Source organism: Trifolium pratense, linkage group LG1 (assembly GCF_020283565.1).
Source record: "Trifolium pratense cultivar HEN17-A07 linkage group LG1, ARS_RC_1.1, whole genome shotgun sequence".
Classification (NCBI taxonomy): domain Eukaryota; kingdom Viridiplantae; phylum Streptophyta; class Magnoliopsida; order Fabales; family Fabaceae; genus Trifolium; species Trifolium pratense.
The window spans coordinates 32,602,702-32,620,109 of NC_060059.1; the positions used below are offsets into that span (position 1 = coordinate 32,602,702).

General features: G+C 32.5%; 1 protein-coding gene, 1 long non-coding RNA gene and 1 other non-coding gene across 54 annotated transcripts; 2 read left to right on the plus strand and 1 right to left on the minus strand.

Moving 5' to 3' along the window:
• The first annotated feature begins 1,277 nt into the window (after positions 1–1,277).
• LOC123907603 (alkane hydroxylase MAH1-like) lies at positions 1,278–2,613 on the plus strand. The gene has a single exon (XM_045957934.1). The coding sequence runs from the start codon at positions 1,565–1,567 to the stop codon at positions 2,438–2,440; it is 876 nt and encodes a 291-aa protein (XP_045813890.1). The 5' UTR covers positions 1,278–1,564; the 3' UTR covers positions 2,441–2,613.
• A 2,465-nt stretch (positions 2,614–5,078) lies between these two features.
• LOC123907732 lies at positions 5,079–8,978 on the plus strand. 3 transcript variants are annotated; one of them, XR_006809361.1, is made up of 8 exons: positions 5,079–5,418; positions 5,492–5,559; positions 6,063–6,248; positions 6,968–7,066; positions 7,595–7,672; positions 7,772–8,096; positions 8,334–8,473; positions 8,675–8,978. It is a non-coding gene; the product is annotated as an uncharacterized LOC123907732 (long non-coding RNA). The 3 variants fall into 3 exon arrangements; XR_006809359.1 differs by having other exon boundaries at positions 5,084–5,418; positions 6,078–6,248; positions 8,675–8,975; XR_006809360.1 differs by lacking the exon at positions 7,595–7,672 and having other exon boundaries at positions 5,086–5,418; positions 6,078–6,248; positions 8,675–8,973.
• Positions 8,979–9,016: 38 nt separating this feature from the next.
• LOC123907610 lies at positions 9,017–14,160 on the minus strand. 50 transcript variants are annotated; one of them, XR_006809296.1, is made up of 13 exons: positions 13,645–13,964; positions 13,390–13,456; positions 13,155–13,281; positions 12,906–13,034; positions 12,616–12,705; positions 12,296–12,495; positions 11,708–12,173; positions 11,506–11,572; positions 11,100–11,186; positions 10,922–11,016; positions 10,712–10,768; positions 10,505–10,612; positions 9,017–9,658 (listed from the first exon to the last, which is right to left on the minus strand). It is a non-coding gene; the product is annotated as an uncharacterized LOC123907610 (transcript). The 50 variants fall into 50 exon arrangements; XR_006809282.1 differs by having other exon boundaries at positions 10,922–11,011; positions 13,155–13,214; positions 13,645–13,859; XR_006809318.1 differs by having other exon boundaries at positions 9,642–9,699; positions 13,155–13,214; positions 13,645–14,160.
• Positions 14,161–17,408: the final 3,248 nt, after the last annotated feature.

Sequence of the window (17,408 nt, forward strand, 5' to 3'; positions counted from 1 at the left end):
ATTGATAGGTAATAATATTGAAATATTAAAATCGTAGTTGGATCAATCATATTAATAATTTTAAAAGTTTTTTTTGTTAGAATAACTAAAAAAGTTATTAAAATCATACTTTATTTTTAAGAAAATACAAAATACTAAAATAATATTATTTATAGGATATTAGAATAATATTAAAATATTTGAATTTGTTGAAAAAACATGAAAATCATATCTAAGTTCAAATATATGATGCATGATTTGATTTATTGTGGAATGATACATTTGCGAATATTAAAAAGTACTCCCTCTGTACCATAATATATGTCACTTTGGGGGAAAATAACATTAAATAATTCATTGGTAATATAATGAAACTTAATAAAGAAACAAAATCTCCATTAATTACTTTTTTTGACAATCTGCATTAATTACTATATTACTTATGAACCACATCAACGCAGTACACATCCACTTACCTAAGAATTCCCCATAATTTATATCATCTCAAAATGTTTTGTTAGTTTCTCTAGATTTATTCTACCGAATTAATTCTATTGAAAGTGTGCAGATACTAAATATAGATCTTTCTTCAAATCGAGATTTGAACCTTATTTCCACATGTTTTGGCCCATAGCCTGATAGCCCAATACCCCAGTTGATATTAATTATAAACCATCTGTATTTCAACAACTTATTTGTGTGATTAATGCACGAATTTCTATTTATTTATTACTCACTCCGTAACAAATTATAAGTCATTTTGAAAAGAAAAAAAAAATTGTACCAAATTATAAGTCGCACATTACCTATAAAACATTTAAGGGTCATGCTAACTAGTGCCCCCGGGGCACTAGTTAAGGATACAAAAAAAGCATTGTACCAAAAAAAAAAAAAGATACAAAAAAAAACAATTTTTACATTGGAAATGACATTTTTTATACTTTACAAACATTGACTACACAAGTTTCAATGTAATTTTACTATAATTAGTATCCTTAAGTAGTGCCCCGAGGGCACTAGTTAGCATTTTCCAACATTTAATGTTATTTTTCATTATATTCTTAACTATTTATTACTTTATATTCTTTCAATTTTTCAATTTATTTTTTCCATACCATAAATGAAGGACAGTTTTATGTAAATCAACTCATAATTTCTTTTTTCCATACAACATTAATTAGAGAGGGAGTACAATTGATTGAATATATATATATTTTTTTTGGTGATACAATTGATTGAATATTTATACCCCATACTCTTCTTCATGATATCATACAAAAAAACAGACCATATTTGAATTAAACGTACTTTTTTTATTCTTTTCTAAATACAATGACCATATTTCAGTATATTACATTCTTTGTAGCCCTTATTTTCATCATATTCTACAATATATGGAAACGCAACAAAAATCTACTTACACCAAATTGGCCAATAGTTGGCATGCTACCAACACTTTTGCATAATCTATCCAATAGGCATGATTTTGGAACCTATATTTTGAAACATCATGGAGGCACTTTTCACTTTAAAGGACCTTGGTTCACAAACATTGCCAACTTTATCATCACCAGTGATCCTATGAATGTGCACCACATCACTAGCAAGAATTTCACCAACTATGGGAAAGGGTCTGATTTCCATGAGATTTTTGAACTTCTGGGTGTTGGTATTTTCAATTTGGATTCCAATGAATGGAAACAAAGGCAATGAAGAGAAAAGAAGATTGAGAAGCAGTGAAGATGTGGATGAATCAAATTCTTGCTTGCTAAAAGAACTAATGAAGAAAGGAATAATGGAAAAGGGAGAAATGGTTGAGAAATACATTAGAGACACTACAATCAATGTTTTGTTTGCAGGAAATGGATCAATTAGTTCAAGTTTGTGTTGGTTCTTTTGGCTTGTTTCAACTCATCCTATTGTGGAAGCAAAAATTATTCAAGAGATCAAAGATAATTGTTTAACACATAAGGAAAATTTGATCACAAGTTTAAGTGTAGAAGAGCTTGATAAGCTAGTTTACCTTCATGGAGCTATATGTGAAGCTTTAAGGCTTTATCCTCCTATAGCATTTGAGCACAAGTGTGCAGTTAAATATGATATACTACCAAATGGAGATCATGTAAGTCCAAATACAAAGGAAATATATTATTTGTATGCAATGGGAAGGATGGAACAAATATGGGGTGAAGATTGTTTGGAATTTAAGCCTGAAAGATGGATATCAGATAGAGGACAAATTATACATGTATCGTCTTACAAGTTCATAGCATTCAATGCAGGTCCTAGAAGTTGTCTTGGGAAAGATATGAGCTTTGTTCAAATGAAAATGGTTGCTGTTGCATTGTTATGGAAGTTCAAGATACAAGTGGTGGAAGGTCACTTTATAACTCCAAGGAATTCTATTCAAATTCGTATGAAACATGGATTTAAGGTCAAAATCAATAAGAAATACATTTGATTTAAGAATTGAATTGATATAAGTTCTATGAAATTTAAATTATAATGTTTCCTTGAACCTATTTATATGTCTCTATTTGTTCTATTCAAATATCTTTATGGTCAGATTATACTATTTTTGTAGTTGTGTTTGTTATTATCAAATGGATGTGTGTATTCTTAATGCATATGTTTGGAATTGTGATTTTGTAATGTTGAATACTTATTAATAGATTGTTTCATGTATTACTATTTTTTAACTCAATCTTTTTGTCTCACGATATTAGTCGCATTTAAACATTTCACATAGATTAAAAAAAGGTGACAACTTAGTTGCTCATCCATTAAAATTGGGCTATTCAGCCCATCCTAGTTGTCACCGAAAGAGGGGTAGAGAAATATTCACTTTCAATATTATTAAGATGACAATTTTTTTTGTCAAAAAAAAAAAATGACAATTTATTTTCAATGTTAGCAATGAAACTTTTGTTAATTATCAAAAAGACCATGCAGCATTGCGTTTTCCAAAACTAATGAAGTGAAAGTTTTAAACTCCACGCACACAGTTCAAGGTCTATTTTGCACATTATACCAAAATTTACTACAATAAAATCCTACTGCCTATAGCAATTATCAACATACTGTATATATACTATTAGTATTTTCGTTCACAATGTTCACAATTATAAATAAATTTAATAATTTTTGACACAAAAATAAATTTGACATTTTATGTATTTAATTCATAAACAATTTTTTAACGTATTAAAAAATCAAATTTATTTATAATAATGGTCGGACCGTGGTATTCCCTACCAAATTCAGCATTAATCACCACCGAAATATAATATTTTAAAATAAAAAATAAAATATATAGTTATGATCAAAGATAAGGGTGAGAATTGATCTTCCATCTTTATAAATTATCAACCTATGCTAACCCTAAAATGAAGTCTAATTCACTAACCCTAGCTAATACCAAATCTAATTCCAACCCTAAGTTTTCTCTCTTTCTCGGAACCCTCTTCTCACTTACTTCCTTCTTCTTCATTAACTAGACGGCCGCCCGTGCGTTGCACGGGTTCGCCGGAACGTGATTTATATACCAATCATGGTTGCTATGTGCCGAGGTAATTAGTCATAAGCATATGCAAATTCCTTAAGGGGGCATCATTTATATACCAATCATGGATGCTATTAGCCGAAAAAGTTAGTCATGAACATGCGAAAATTATCAAAGGGGGACATCATTTACGTCGCAATTGAAATAGTATCATGTCACAATTAAAACAAAGTAAATGAAGTACAGATTCATATCAGAAAACAACAAAAACAAATTAAAGGTAAATTGGATGCGAAAATTATCAAAGGGGGACATCATCTACGTCGCAAATGAAATAGTATCATGTCGCAATTAAAACAAAGTAAATGAAGTAAAGATTCATACCAGAAAACAACAAAAACAAATTAAAGGTCAATTGGATAGCAAAATATGACTCCCAAACAATAGCTTCTTGTGAACAATTGTTGTCGACTATCTTTCCTTTCATAAGTGGATGACTCGGTCATATCGAATTTTATAGTAGAGCCTTCAAAGACCCGTGAATCACCCTATTGGTAGATGGCTCAGTCACATCGAATTTTATAGTTGAGCTTTCAATGACCCGTGGCATTAATAAAATTTAATAGAAAGATTCAAACTTCAACCTCTACTTATAGAAAGGTTTATGACTTTTTCGAGATACTTCAACCTCCGAGTATTGATAGAGAGATTCATAATTTTTACGCCCTGCTTATAAAAAGGTCTACAATTTTTTAGGTAAAAATTATCAACACCAAACTATCAATGATTATATTGGAGCTTTCAAAAACCCGTGACTGAGCCTTGAAAAAAAAAATATAACTTGGAAGGATTTTCAAACTTTAAGGTTGAACAAAATTGTAGCCATTTTTCCATGGATATTCTTATAATAATATTGTGTCATTAATTCCATGTTGTGAAAGTTGTATCATATTTTGAGATTCTCATCCAGCAAAAATTAAAAGAAAATTGACAAAATTGATAATTCATAAGTGGCTTTTAACCAAAGACACAATGAATTTAAAAAATGAATCTTTACTTATATGATCCACTATTTATATCCACACATCAGACTCATTATGAAAATCGGTTTCAATAGTCAATCCTTATGCAAAGATAAAGCTCCTTCTAAATAAACTACCAATATCTCTTCAAAGCCACAACTTCACTTGCTAACATTCTCATTTACAATAATTAAACTACCATCTAATACAGACTCAAAGCATACGAAAGCACCTATAATTTATTTCCTTTATTCAGCAGCACCACTTGTAGCTCCAATTGGTGAAGCAAATTCTGGCCAAATTTATGCAGACTTCACCTTTGTTATGCTTGCCATTACACTCAATTGAGTCACATCTCCAACAATAGTTACTTTCTTTGCTGCAAAGTCTATGCTTGGACACTACTAGAAAATTTGCTTTTAGCGACCAATTTAGAGACTGAATTATTTTGGTCACTATAGAGACTGAATTAGAGACCAAAATGTCAAAATTTAAAATAAAAAATATTTTGGTCGCTAAATCAGTCGCAATGTAGAGACCGATTTAGAGACTGAAAATTAGCGACTGAATTATTTTGGTTGCTAAAATCCGTCGCCTAACCCAAATCAATTTTTTAAAATCAATTTTTACTTGTCACTTTTCAAGTTTCCCAAATCAAATTTCGCTTAACCCTGGAATGCTGAACCATATTTTCGCCGCACCACCCATCTTCTCACCATCATTTAACCCTCACGCGTTCACCCTAAATCAAATTTTCACCGCTTCTCCACCGCAACACCGCTTTTCACACATCTGTTCTCCTCTTCTCCACCCAAACTGACACATTCACGTTTCCCTTCGTGGTCACAGAGATAACGACCTCAACCTCCGCTGTCTCAAATGATGTCGTTTTCAAATATCCGATCGCTCTTCCTCGTGCGTATTACTTTTCCCTCTTCGTTCACAGTTTTTTCTTCTCTTTCTGATTTTTTTTGTGCGATTATTTTAGGTCCTTTGTCTTCGAATCAGTCATCTAGTCTTGTTTTCGATGTCTCACGACTTCATGTTGCATATCAGGTATTTGATATTTTGCTTCTTGCATTGCATTCAAAGTGGTTTCGAAATTTTGTTTATTTACATAATTTTTTTTAGGATTTTTTTTTGTGTGTATGGTGGAAGCATTAATTATATAGTGTGTGTTAGTGTTTGAGAAACAAAGTTTTGGGGGAACAGTTTTGCCTTGGTTTGTATGAGGACTCGTATGCATATTGTGATTTGTGAGGAACATGAATGGGTTTATGTGGGAATTTATGATGGATTTAATGGTCCTAATGCAACTGATTGTCTTGTTAATAATATTTTTTATGCTGTACATGATGAGCTTAGTGGGTTTCTATGTAATTTCTATGTAATCGAAATCGAAATAGTAGTAATAAAGCGAAAAGTGAATAGGATTTTTGTCACATAGATGTGTTAGAAGCTCTTTCTGAGGTAATGAGGAAAACTGAGGATGATTAATCATAATCCTGTTTTGGCTATTATGGGTTCTTGTGTTTTGGTTATGTTGATGAAAGGTGAAGATGTTTATTTGATAGGTTGGTGATAGTCGTGCAATTTTAGCTGCTCGGATTGGGAATCATCCTCAACTCACCATGGATCATAGCACTCATGTGAAAAGTAGGTTTTTGCGACATGTTGAAATTGAGTAATTACTCAATTTGATTCTCAACAATGTAGAATCGTATCAACTCAGTTCTCTACATTAGGTTCGTCCCACTATTGATATTTCGGAGACTATAATGATAATATTTTTAGATTTTCTATTTCGAGTATATATTGTAATATTATAATTTGGAGACTAATCTAAGTATCTTGATGAATCTTCTAAGAGTATTGGTCCATTTAGTAATACTTAATTACACGCCTAACCTTCTTGCCTTGATTGTGTGCTGCTCCTTACTCCTTTTGTATCTAATTTTACAACTTTTTCCCGATTTTTTTTTGCTTTGCTTTGCTCAGTAAAGTTCCGCAAGTTACGAATAATTTTATGGTTCTAATTAAGCTATAAACTGTGACTGAAATGAATTTATAAAGTTAAGCAATCAGTTCTTGTTTTCATGACATCATGTCCGTTTATGCTTCTGCACCGTGCAAATTAACTACCTTCCTATTGATTTGAAGGACGTGTTTATCAGTTTGTTCACTTCATTGTGTTTCACCTAATATAGATTTTCAAGTGAATGTCTATCATTGTTTGAGGAATGTGTAAACTTGGATTGTAAACTTGTGATGTGTAACAATGATATGCCTTTTGTGTGAATTAGTTTACAACTTAAAACCTGGAGATAAAATATTGTGCACTTTACATGTGATGGTTAAAAATGATTTTGTCTCTTCATCTTTTGATTCAAGAGCCTAATAAAATTGTTGTGTTTTACTTTTACCTGGTGTTTCTACTGTTACTAAGTCTCTTAGACAATCTTAGATTTTGAATTGTGAACTTCGAGCAAAGGACATGCTGCAACATATCTGCATAGGTCCAATTTCCAATGAATCATTTGTTCGAATGAGCATATCAGTTAAGGTATGAGGTGCTGGTTTACAAAGGTGGAAATCCTTTTCTAATGATTGACTTTTCTTTAATTGTCACATTTTCTGCTATGTTTTGACATTAATCTTGTGCTTATTATGATTTTTTATGGAACACTGAAGTTAGTTGATGTAGTATTGTTTTGTAAGTTATTTGGATTGTTCATTCAATTTGTAGTTTTTTACAATATTGGTGTTCTTTTTCTCTTTTTTCTCTTTGCACATAATTATCTTTTGGTGAATAATTCTCTTCTTCAATTATCTTTTTATGTGCAAAGAAAGACACCAAAAGATAATTGAAGAAGCTCCTGCTGTAGGACTTACATTCCACAACCTAAATATTAGTTTTTTTTTTTTTTTTTTTAAGTTTTAATATAGTTGTGAACTTGTAATTACACATTTGCAGCAAAACATTTATGCTGAATTCTGTGCACACTTGGTGCAAGTTACTTTCTTCACTGAATACATGATGTTTTTCAATTAAATTTTCAATGCATTTTTAAAATATTTCTTCTTTCAACAGTTAAAACAGGACATTGAGGATTCGAATTAGTTCTTGATTTGGTTTGTGTTGCATTGGGGAACAAATTCACTCTGATTTGTATGATTTGGCATGCCTTATGCCTCTGTTAAGATTTCCTACTCTGTGGCTTTTACACTTGATTTCTCATCACTGACTATATATATTATGGATGTGCAGCATTCAGAAGAGCATGAATGCTAGAAGTGTGAGGCAGAACCATATATTTTGTTAGGATCAAAGAGGAGGTGAGAGTAAGGCTATGCCATTGTTGTACTTTCCACAAGATCAAGGTGGAGTGAGGGTAATTTATAGTATATCTTTAAGTTGTTATTCTATTTTCGCATCTTTGATGAAGCTATTCTTTTATTTTTATTTTTGATGATCCTACTAGTGTCTCACCAATTAGCGAGTCAAACTTTTAATATTTTTGATGATCCAGAACTTATAGAGATGAAAAGAAAAGCAAATACACAAGTTTGAAGGAAATGGTTACACTTTTAAGGTGTATATACATAGTGATTTTATAGCTAGATGAATGCTTTCATTTTTTATTCCAATTCATACCACAATGCATCATTTCAAGTGCGTGTGTTCTAGAAATCTGAAAACATATACGGTTGAATCCAAATCTTAAAAGGGAAGAGCGTGTAATACAGTTGATATTCTTTGGCTCCTTTTGCTTCTAAATTTTGGATGGAATGAAACAAAAGCTGAAAAGTGGGTTTTGTTGTTTTTGTAGGTAAAGCACTTTTGAAGTTCAAGCAAGGAATTATGAGTGACCCTTTTGATGCTTTGTCAAATTGGGTTGATGATGAATTTGGTGTTGACCCTTGTAACTGGTTTGGAGTTGAATGTTCATAAGGAAGAGTTGGGTTATTGGTAAAAAAGATTTGTTATTCACAATTCTCTTTTTCTATGTCATTCATGCTAGTCTTATATTGAGGCATGTTCAGTTCTTCAAACTTTTTAATATATATACTCTTTAAATTGATTATGATTTTCATAATAATTACTTGAGTCTCCTAAATTGATTATGATTTGTGAAATTGTGAATTGAATTTTGTCTTGACCATTTTGCAGGTTGTTGATCTGGAGGAAGAATAATACAATGGAGACATTAAGAAAAGGAAAACACGAGTGTCACTGTTAAAGTAAATGAGTGTCACTGTTCAAGTCTCTTAACTATGACCAAATAGGTTCCTTTGATTTTGTGCTTATAAGTAATAGTGAATGATACTTCCACATTTGTGTATTGTTAAGAACATGTTATATGTATATCATATACAGTATATGATTATTGTTTGAGATTCTTAACCAATTTTGGGATCAATATAAATTGGTTGGTAATGCTTGTAATTGGAATTGAGTAGCCATACTTTGTATGATACATTGTTTGAATGTCTTATGGTGTTTAGAAACATATGTGATGCTTTTGACTTTAGTTTTTTTTTGGCACAGTATAATTAAAATAAATTATCATGATTTGATTTTATGATCAATTAAGTTTATTGGTAAATTAAGTTTGATAAATAATAACATAATGCCAAAAAAAAAATCATTCAGAGACTGAAATAGAGACTGAATTTTACAAATTGGTCGCAAAATCGGTCGCAATGAACATAGAAATTATTTTCAAATCGGTCACTAAATCAGTCACTAGTATTAGTCACTAAATCAGTCGCTATAGCGTCGGACAAAGCATCGCATCGAGCGTCATAAACTCAGTCTCTAAGCCGTCTCTAAGTTCGGTCACTATTTCAGTCTCTAAAATCAGTCGCTATTCGGTCGCTACAAATCGGTCGCTAGCTTGGTCACAACGGAGTAGCGACCAGGGTTGTTGATACTGATTTTATATGGTCGCAAAATCGGTCGCTAACGGATTTAGAGACCGATTTTGATGAAAATCGGTCGCTAAATCGGTCGCGAAAAGCAATTTTTCTAGTAGTGGGATGACAACTAATTTCATCTTCATAATATCTCCATCCACTAAAAATTTGAGCCAACCTATTAAAGTAGGAATCTTTCAACATAATTTGAGCCACCAACATTCACAGAGTTTGCAATCTAATAAAGATTGAACGCATTGTGAGATATGAGATCTTGGACTGCACATTCGTTGAAACATATCAATCTCTCCAAGTTCAAAACTTCATACTTATCCCTAATTTAAGTTGTTGAGAACTTTTTTTTTACTTAGTATCATAAGCAAAGATTGAAGCAATTAAGTAATGTATATTAAAGCATTCAAAATTACAACAAAGCATGTCATATCTCTGTTTCCAAAGCCAGCCATCTAAGGCAAGAAAGATAAGAGTCCGACTTTTTTTCTTTCTTTCCTGGATTGGGTTTTATAACAGTCATTTAATTATGTGAGATAGGATGCCATATGGGAAATGAAGGGTTAGACGAAGATGGTATTGAGATAGGATAGACGAAACACAGAGGAGATGAATAGAAAAGAAAATTAGAAGAGTGGTGTATTTGATCAATGAGAAAATATGCGTGGATTAGTGAAGGAGTTATGCAAAAATACAGGGTTGGATACTCAAGACTTCCTAAAAAGTAGCAATGATGATGTAGTCATCCCTATAAAATAGTAATAACCATAAATACCTATCCCCCCTCCCCTACAAAGTAGCAATTATGATTCACCAACATGGGTTCCAAATTTATCTGCATACGTAAAAAAGGAATAAAAAGTTGCTTATAAAAAAAATAAAAATAAAAAGGGGTTTAGTTGCTTAATTAGTGTGTTTCTAATTGGACATTGCTATCTACTTAATACTGTTTCACATTTGTTTAAACACCAACTAATAAGATCAAAACTCTATTTAAACACCAACTAACCAACATAATATTATGTAACCAATACGTGTGATTGGGTAGAGAATCTTAAAAATAGTTTCTAACCTCGGTAGATTCAATGAGATCCTCAATAGTCATCTTTGGGGTCTACAGCAAATCATCGACGACACTATGCATCACTGGTCCGATCATTTGATTAACCACTTGACTCAACTACACATTAGCAACATTCATCATTTATTTAAGAAAATAGACAATGAAGCACCAAAGAGTAGCTAAAGGAAATTCAAGCAACCAGCATAGAAGAATCACCTTTCTAAGTTTCTATATAATTAGATACTTCAGGAATCTGAGCATTCAACAACAATTCTGATCCATAAAAAGAATTTGAAATTTACATAGCACATACTCAAATGGAAACAAAAAAATAAACCACCAGAGCTATATTTCAAACAATAGGTGAAAATGAAGTATTTTCCTACTAAGGTACTTCTTAAGCTTGCATAGTTGTATTATGATTACCATAGGTAGGGATGAATCATGAGTATATCCAAGAATTTCTGCATATTTAGAGCAAAATCATCCCACAAAGTGCAATGCACCCTATTACCTCTACACTAAGAACGATGAAGGTGGATAAGTATATGCAAATAATTATGGAATAAAGATGCACAAAACCTTGTAACACATATAAACTCACTCTAAATCTTCAAGGGTTGCATCCATAACCTTACTTATCTTCCTATTTTTCTCACTGCCTTCACTCCTTCCTCAGCCTGCCCCTTGCCTATATCAAAGACACAAAATACAATTAAAATATATAACATAAAAAATTCCAATTTTCATAAAATCAGCTGGATCAATCAACATACAAAACAACCAAATTTGAAAAATCAATTGAAAATCCCTACACAAATTATATGCATAACTCTAAGGGCAAAACAGTTTAATCCACATTCCATGAATCAAAACAAAATTAATATATAGTAATATGTATAGTACTTAATTTTTTTAAAAAAAATTGTAGAATCAATTGAAGAATTAGCATTGCACTAAATCATATACATGAAATTTTAAAAGGGACACAATCCAAAAAAATTAATTACTTGTAAGTGCTCAAACTAAACCATTGTAGCAGGTAACTAAAGAATCAAATTAATCCCTTGGAGCAACCTGCCAGGAAAGGAAAGAAAAAAGGGTTAAAATGTGAAAAACATGACATTGTATTATTGTTGGACCACCAATCCAGTTCCTCTCCATCTCACTTATAGAAAGATTACATCTAAAAGAGCAAACAAACTTAAATACCGAATCATATAAAATAACAGAGAACCACATTTCACATCACCACCATTATCCAGCTATAGTGCAGCGTCCCAAGTCTCCTCTCTCATGCTCATAGAGTCAGATTCATTATCTTCTAACTTTACTCGTAATCACAAACGCTTGCTGCCTCACCCTTTATCGCCAAGCCTCACCTTGTGGAAAAAAAAATCATGATAATGCCTGTACAGTAGGTCAGAGTTAACTTTAAATATATGAATTTCAAAAGACAGATTAGAATTAATTTCAAAAGAAACTCCCAATTTGATCCTTGACTTGAAACTGATATGTCCAATTCCATTTAGGAGGAATCAGACAATTAGTACCAAGAACTCCGTCTTGCCACGAGTTTATCCGCATTTGAATACCAGGCCTACCACAAACATTTTTTGTATCCTTGAGAAATAAGCAGCTAAAAAACTTTGACAGCAATAAAAAACTCTCTTCTGATCTGAAACAATTGAAAATTGCACACAAAACAAAATCAGAAACCTTGACTTCAACATGAATTTATATGTTAGACTTAGATCAAAGGATTAAGAATGGAATTGATAACACTCTCTAAATTCTTACCAGCTTGTTCTTGAAAGCAAAAATGATTGCTCCTGCATGTTCAGCTGCATTGCCAACTATTGGTAGCAAGATTATGCTGAGGAAGCTGACAGTAGTATAGGAAACACATACTCCATAGAATTCCCAGTAGCTCAAGATGATGATCATGATGCTAACCTCAAACTCAAAATTCTGCACCTGACCCTGAACTTCAAACGCGTCTGCAGGATTCATTACAGCTCCATAATTCATAATATTGGTGTCGGAACGACCGGAATTTCGTTAGCTAACCATAGAGACAAACCACACTAAATTCGGAGTTATAGAGAAAGAGCAGTTACCGTTTTAGTGAGCCCCTGTCCAGAATAAACTCAAATTTCATGTTACTCACTCTTGTCCCATGATGGATTCAAGAAATCACATATCAAAACCTACACACAAAAAAAAACTACAAAATAATCGAAAATATTGCAGAGTTCAATTTAGCTTATGTATTGTTTAAGTCATTAATTAATTCAATTCAAGAGTTTTCCTAATTAATCCTAAATCCCTAAGTTAACATGCATAATTGAATTTGGGGAAAACTATTAAAGCTACTCTATTAAAGTGAGTTTTTCCTAAAGGAACCCACCTGAATGAGATTAACTCAGAAACTTTAAGAAATGAGCTACTCCATAGAATTCCCAGTAGCTCAAGATGATGATCATGATGCTAACCTCAAACCCAAAATTCTGCATCTGACCCTGAACTTCAAACGCGTCTGCAGGATTCATTACAGCTCCATAATTCATAATATTGGCGTCGGAACGACCGGAATTTCGTTAGCTAACCATAGAGACAAACCACACTAAATTCGGAGTTATAGAGAAAGAGCAGTTACCGTTTTAGTGAGCCCCTGTCCAGAATACGGGTTTCACATACTTCCTCCAATTCCCAATTTCTATTATACCACAAAATCACTTGTGAGTTTGAAAACCCATATAGGGAAATCAATGGCAGAACTGGATCTTTGTAGAAATCATAAAACAAAACCATAAAAATCAATAGTATTAACCAAAGATCAGAAATAACCAAACTATAGATATTGTCAGTTCATAGAAAGATTAACAAAGTACCTGTTGCAGCTGCAGCAATAAGAGTTATGATTTCTACAAAGTTTATGAGCAAATTGACACGAGGAACCTGTTGTAACAACAAACAATTAAAATTAAAAAAAAAAACGAAAACAGTTTGAAAGAGAAAAGAGATTTTTCTAGTCAATTGAGTTTATTGACATCCAAAGATCCAATTTCATGGAGGATTTCAAACATGCAAGATCTAAATTTGAGGAATTGAAATTTGGGGGTTAGGGTTGATGATTTTCGGCCTACCTGAGAGGAAGAATAACGTGATTCTGATGACGGCGGCATCACCGGAAGCGGAGAGGACGTTCTGATTTGGAGATCGATTTGTAGGTGGTGGTGGAGGTTGTGGTGGATGCGGTGGTGGAGGAGGAGATGAGGCAGGGAGGAGAGATGAAAGTGATGGTGAGAAAAGAGAGAGCGTACGAGAGAGAGAGGGAGAGAAGAGAGAGAAAAAAACATTACAAATGAAAAAAATTTGGGAAAAGAGAAATACATATGTCATTGGACCCAATGCATGTGTTACATATTGCTTCTAATAAGCAAAGATTTAGGGCTTCCAAGACAGCCTTGTAACCTAGGTGTGTCAAAATCTTATTGGATGATAGAGAAATATGGCAAAGCACAATTGGATGAAGATTAGGACTTCAGATTTCCATTGATTTAGGGTTTACAAATCTGCCTTGTCTTTAGTATAATAAGATAAGATAAGATGCTCAAAAGCCCTGCAATAATCCATGTGTCTTCTAATTCTAATTTCTCCCTGTATCTTATGTTTTGTTCTTCCTCATTAATTACTCAAAACACATGCAATATTCCATGTGTCTTCTAACCATTGTTTTGCTCATTAAAATGCTCTCTCATCCTTTGATCAATATATTGAGTTCTTGAGCGAATTACAAGTGGGCTGACAACCTTTGGCATGCATTGGCCATTGTATTCTATATAAATCCTATTTTTCCATAAACCAAATCATCATCATCTCTATTCCAGATCAAAGCAACGAACAGAAGAGAAACCACCTTCACCTCTATAGACAACCATCCACCATCAAAAGAAACAATAACAATAGCCACAAAAAAAATAACAAAATAGAATTCAAGGAGGGGGAAGCTGATTGCCGCCGCCGCCATCGCCGGCCAATATTAATCACCACAGCCGCATAACATCACCGTCACTATCACTCTTCACGCACTATCTCTTGGTTTGGTCGTTGCTATTTCTCTCTGTTTCATGTTTTGTGATCACGGTCGTTTCGTGGTCAAATAATAAATTAAATTAAAAGTAGTACAAGGTAGTAACCTTGGTCGTTTCGCAAGGACTCACGATCGGTTTAACAATATTAGAATGAATTTAAAGGTTGCAAATTGGGGGTTTTCGATTTGAAAGCAGTAAAGAGATGACGAAATTAATCAATATAAGGGGCAATCAATCCATTGGTTTTAGGGAAATCTTGTTTATCATCTATCCTAGGTTCTCAAAAGATTGTTCGTTAGTTTATGCTTGGCTGATTATAGAACTAATTTAACAAGCGTAATTCAATTCTATAAAGAATCGTTGATTAAGCATCAACGTGTTCAATTAACTATGGGGATGATCAAGCGTCAACAATAACATAGATAAGATCATAACAATAACTCATTCAGCCCTTTTTATAAGCGAAAAAGCATATATCAATTCCCTATTCAAATCAATTCAACAAGCAATAAACGAATTCGAATAGTTTCAATAGCATGAATATATGAATTTGAAACAGAATATTAAGCATCAATTGAATCAAACTCATACATAAATTAGGAACACGAAAATTGAATTGATATATGATAAGCATAAACATATGAATTGTTATTAAACCGAACCTCAAGAATCAAGAACAAGAATTCCTCACACCAATGGATCGAAAATAAGTTTAGTTCTCCATTCAAGCGGTGGCTGCTAGGGTTTTTTTTTATTTTCTCGTGAACAGTGAGTAATCTCTGACCTAGGTCAGGTTTTCGTTTTAATACAGCAAGCAAAATGGGCCATAAAATAATTGGGCCGAAAAAACATAAAGTTGTGCTGAAATTAAATTCGTCTGGAACATAGATGCAGTTATTTGACACACTTGCGTTCCGAACTGGGTTTTGGCCTCATCATAAAAGTTGTAGCTCTTGATCTCAGCTTTCCAACGCATCTTCCCGCGCCTCAATCCGATATTTGTAACTCCAGTAATGACCTGCGGACTGGAAGGGTGTCAAAGTGCTATTTATTCATAAATTAAGTGTGAAAATAAAATAAAGTTAGAAATGAACTTAAACATAAAAAGACATTAAAATAGTGAAAATAGTAAATTAAACCATAGGAATACACTAGTACAATAGTAGAAGAATGTGCATTAAAATGCACTGATCATTTTGCTCATTTTAGGTATATTTATGGTTCCTATTTTGTAGGCATAATCATTCATATTGTTACTAACTCTCCTCACACATCACACCCAACTCTCCTTCGTTCTTCAAAAGTTGTTTATTTTGTTTTGCATATGTAATTTTGTTTCTTCCCTATTAATTTTTGCCATAAACTAAGGTATTTAGATTTTGTTTATTCTTTCTCTTTTATATCAAACCCTAAGACCCTAGAATATGGAAAAAAGGGATTTTATAAGTTAAAAAAAGAAATATATGTAAGAAATATTTATGTGAAATTCGTGTAGACATACATGTGGTAAATTTAACATAACTCTCTGAATATAAGTCATATGCTAATTATTTTTAATCCACTGCAAAGAAGACAAACTTTCCTACAGTTTAGTCACCGAAAATGTTAAATCCCATTAATTATAGTAGGAGAAAAACTACCTACAAGTTTGAGAAAAGTTTCAGTCCTGTTTTTGTACCAAAACTCAATCTTTTGTTAAACTGGACTAATTGAATTGTTAAACCTAAAAACAAAAATTATATCTGTAATCTTGACATCCTAAGCTTTTCAACGAGTGGCCGTTTACTCAAAACGGATATCATTTGGTATTTTAATTAAATTGCAAAATTTAAGGTGTTATTGCTATGTTTGTGCAGAAACTGTTTCTGTACCAATACCCAATCTTTTGTTAAACTGGACCAATTTAATGGTTAACCCTCAAAACAAAAATTATATCCGTAATCTTGACATCCTAAGTTTTCCAACGAGTGGTCGTTTACTCAAACTTAATATTGTTTGATATTTTAATTAAATTGCGAAAGTTAAGGTGTTGTTATTATGTTTATGCACTAGATATGTACTTAAGTTTAAGGAATAGTATGCACCGTAAACTAAAGTATTTAAATTTTGCTTAGCTCTACCTGTATAGTTTGTTTGTTCCCTGTTAATTTCTGGCCATAAACTAAATTATTTAAGTTTTGCTTAATTATTTTTTCCTTGCTAGATTGTTGTAAGCGAATAGCACTGATACTACTCCTATGTAATGGCTAAGAACAATTCCTCACTACCAAGTGATTTATCTTTCATCAAGAATATGTCGGTTTATGATATTTATTCTGGAACTTTGGTATTCATATGCTTTTAATTTTATTTTTTTTGCAATTTATCTTAATGGCCTTTATAGTTCCTTTTTATTTACAAATTCCATCTTTTTTTTTTTTTTTTTCATATCTTACATTGGTATGGATTTGGTGAATTTGTTTTTGCCTTTACTCATTCAAATATAGTTTTGGTCGATTGTGGAGGCGAACGCTATCCTTGCAAGTTGACTTTTGGTGTTGATCCTGATGGTAAACTCACATGCAAGGTATCTGGTGGTTGGGTTGATTTGTGCATCGTTCATGGCGTGAGTCTCGACGATAATGTTATCTTTTGTGTTCCCGAACCTTCCTATAATTATGTTATGTATGTTTCCCTTGAGCATAAGCACCCTACTACTTCTCATCTTTAGTGTTCAATGTACCCAAATCAAAAGAAGAACTATGGTTCTAATTTTGTACATGTGGTTTTTTTTTTATGCACTACATATGCACCATAATATTTTCATATCCACCATC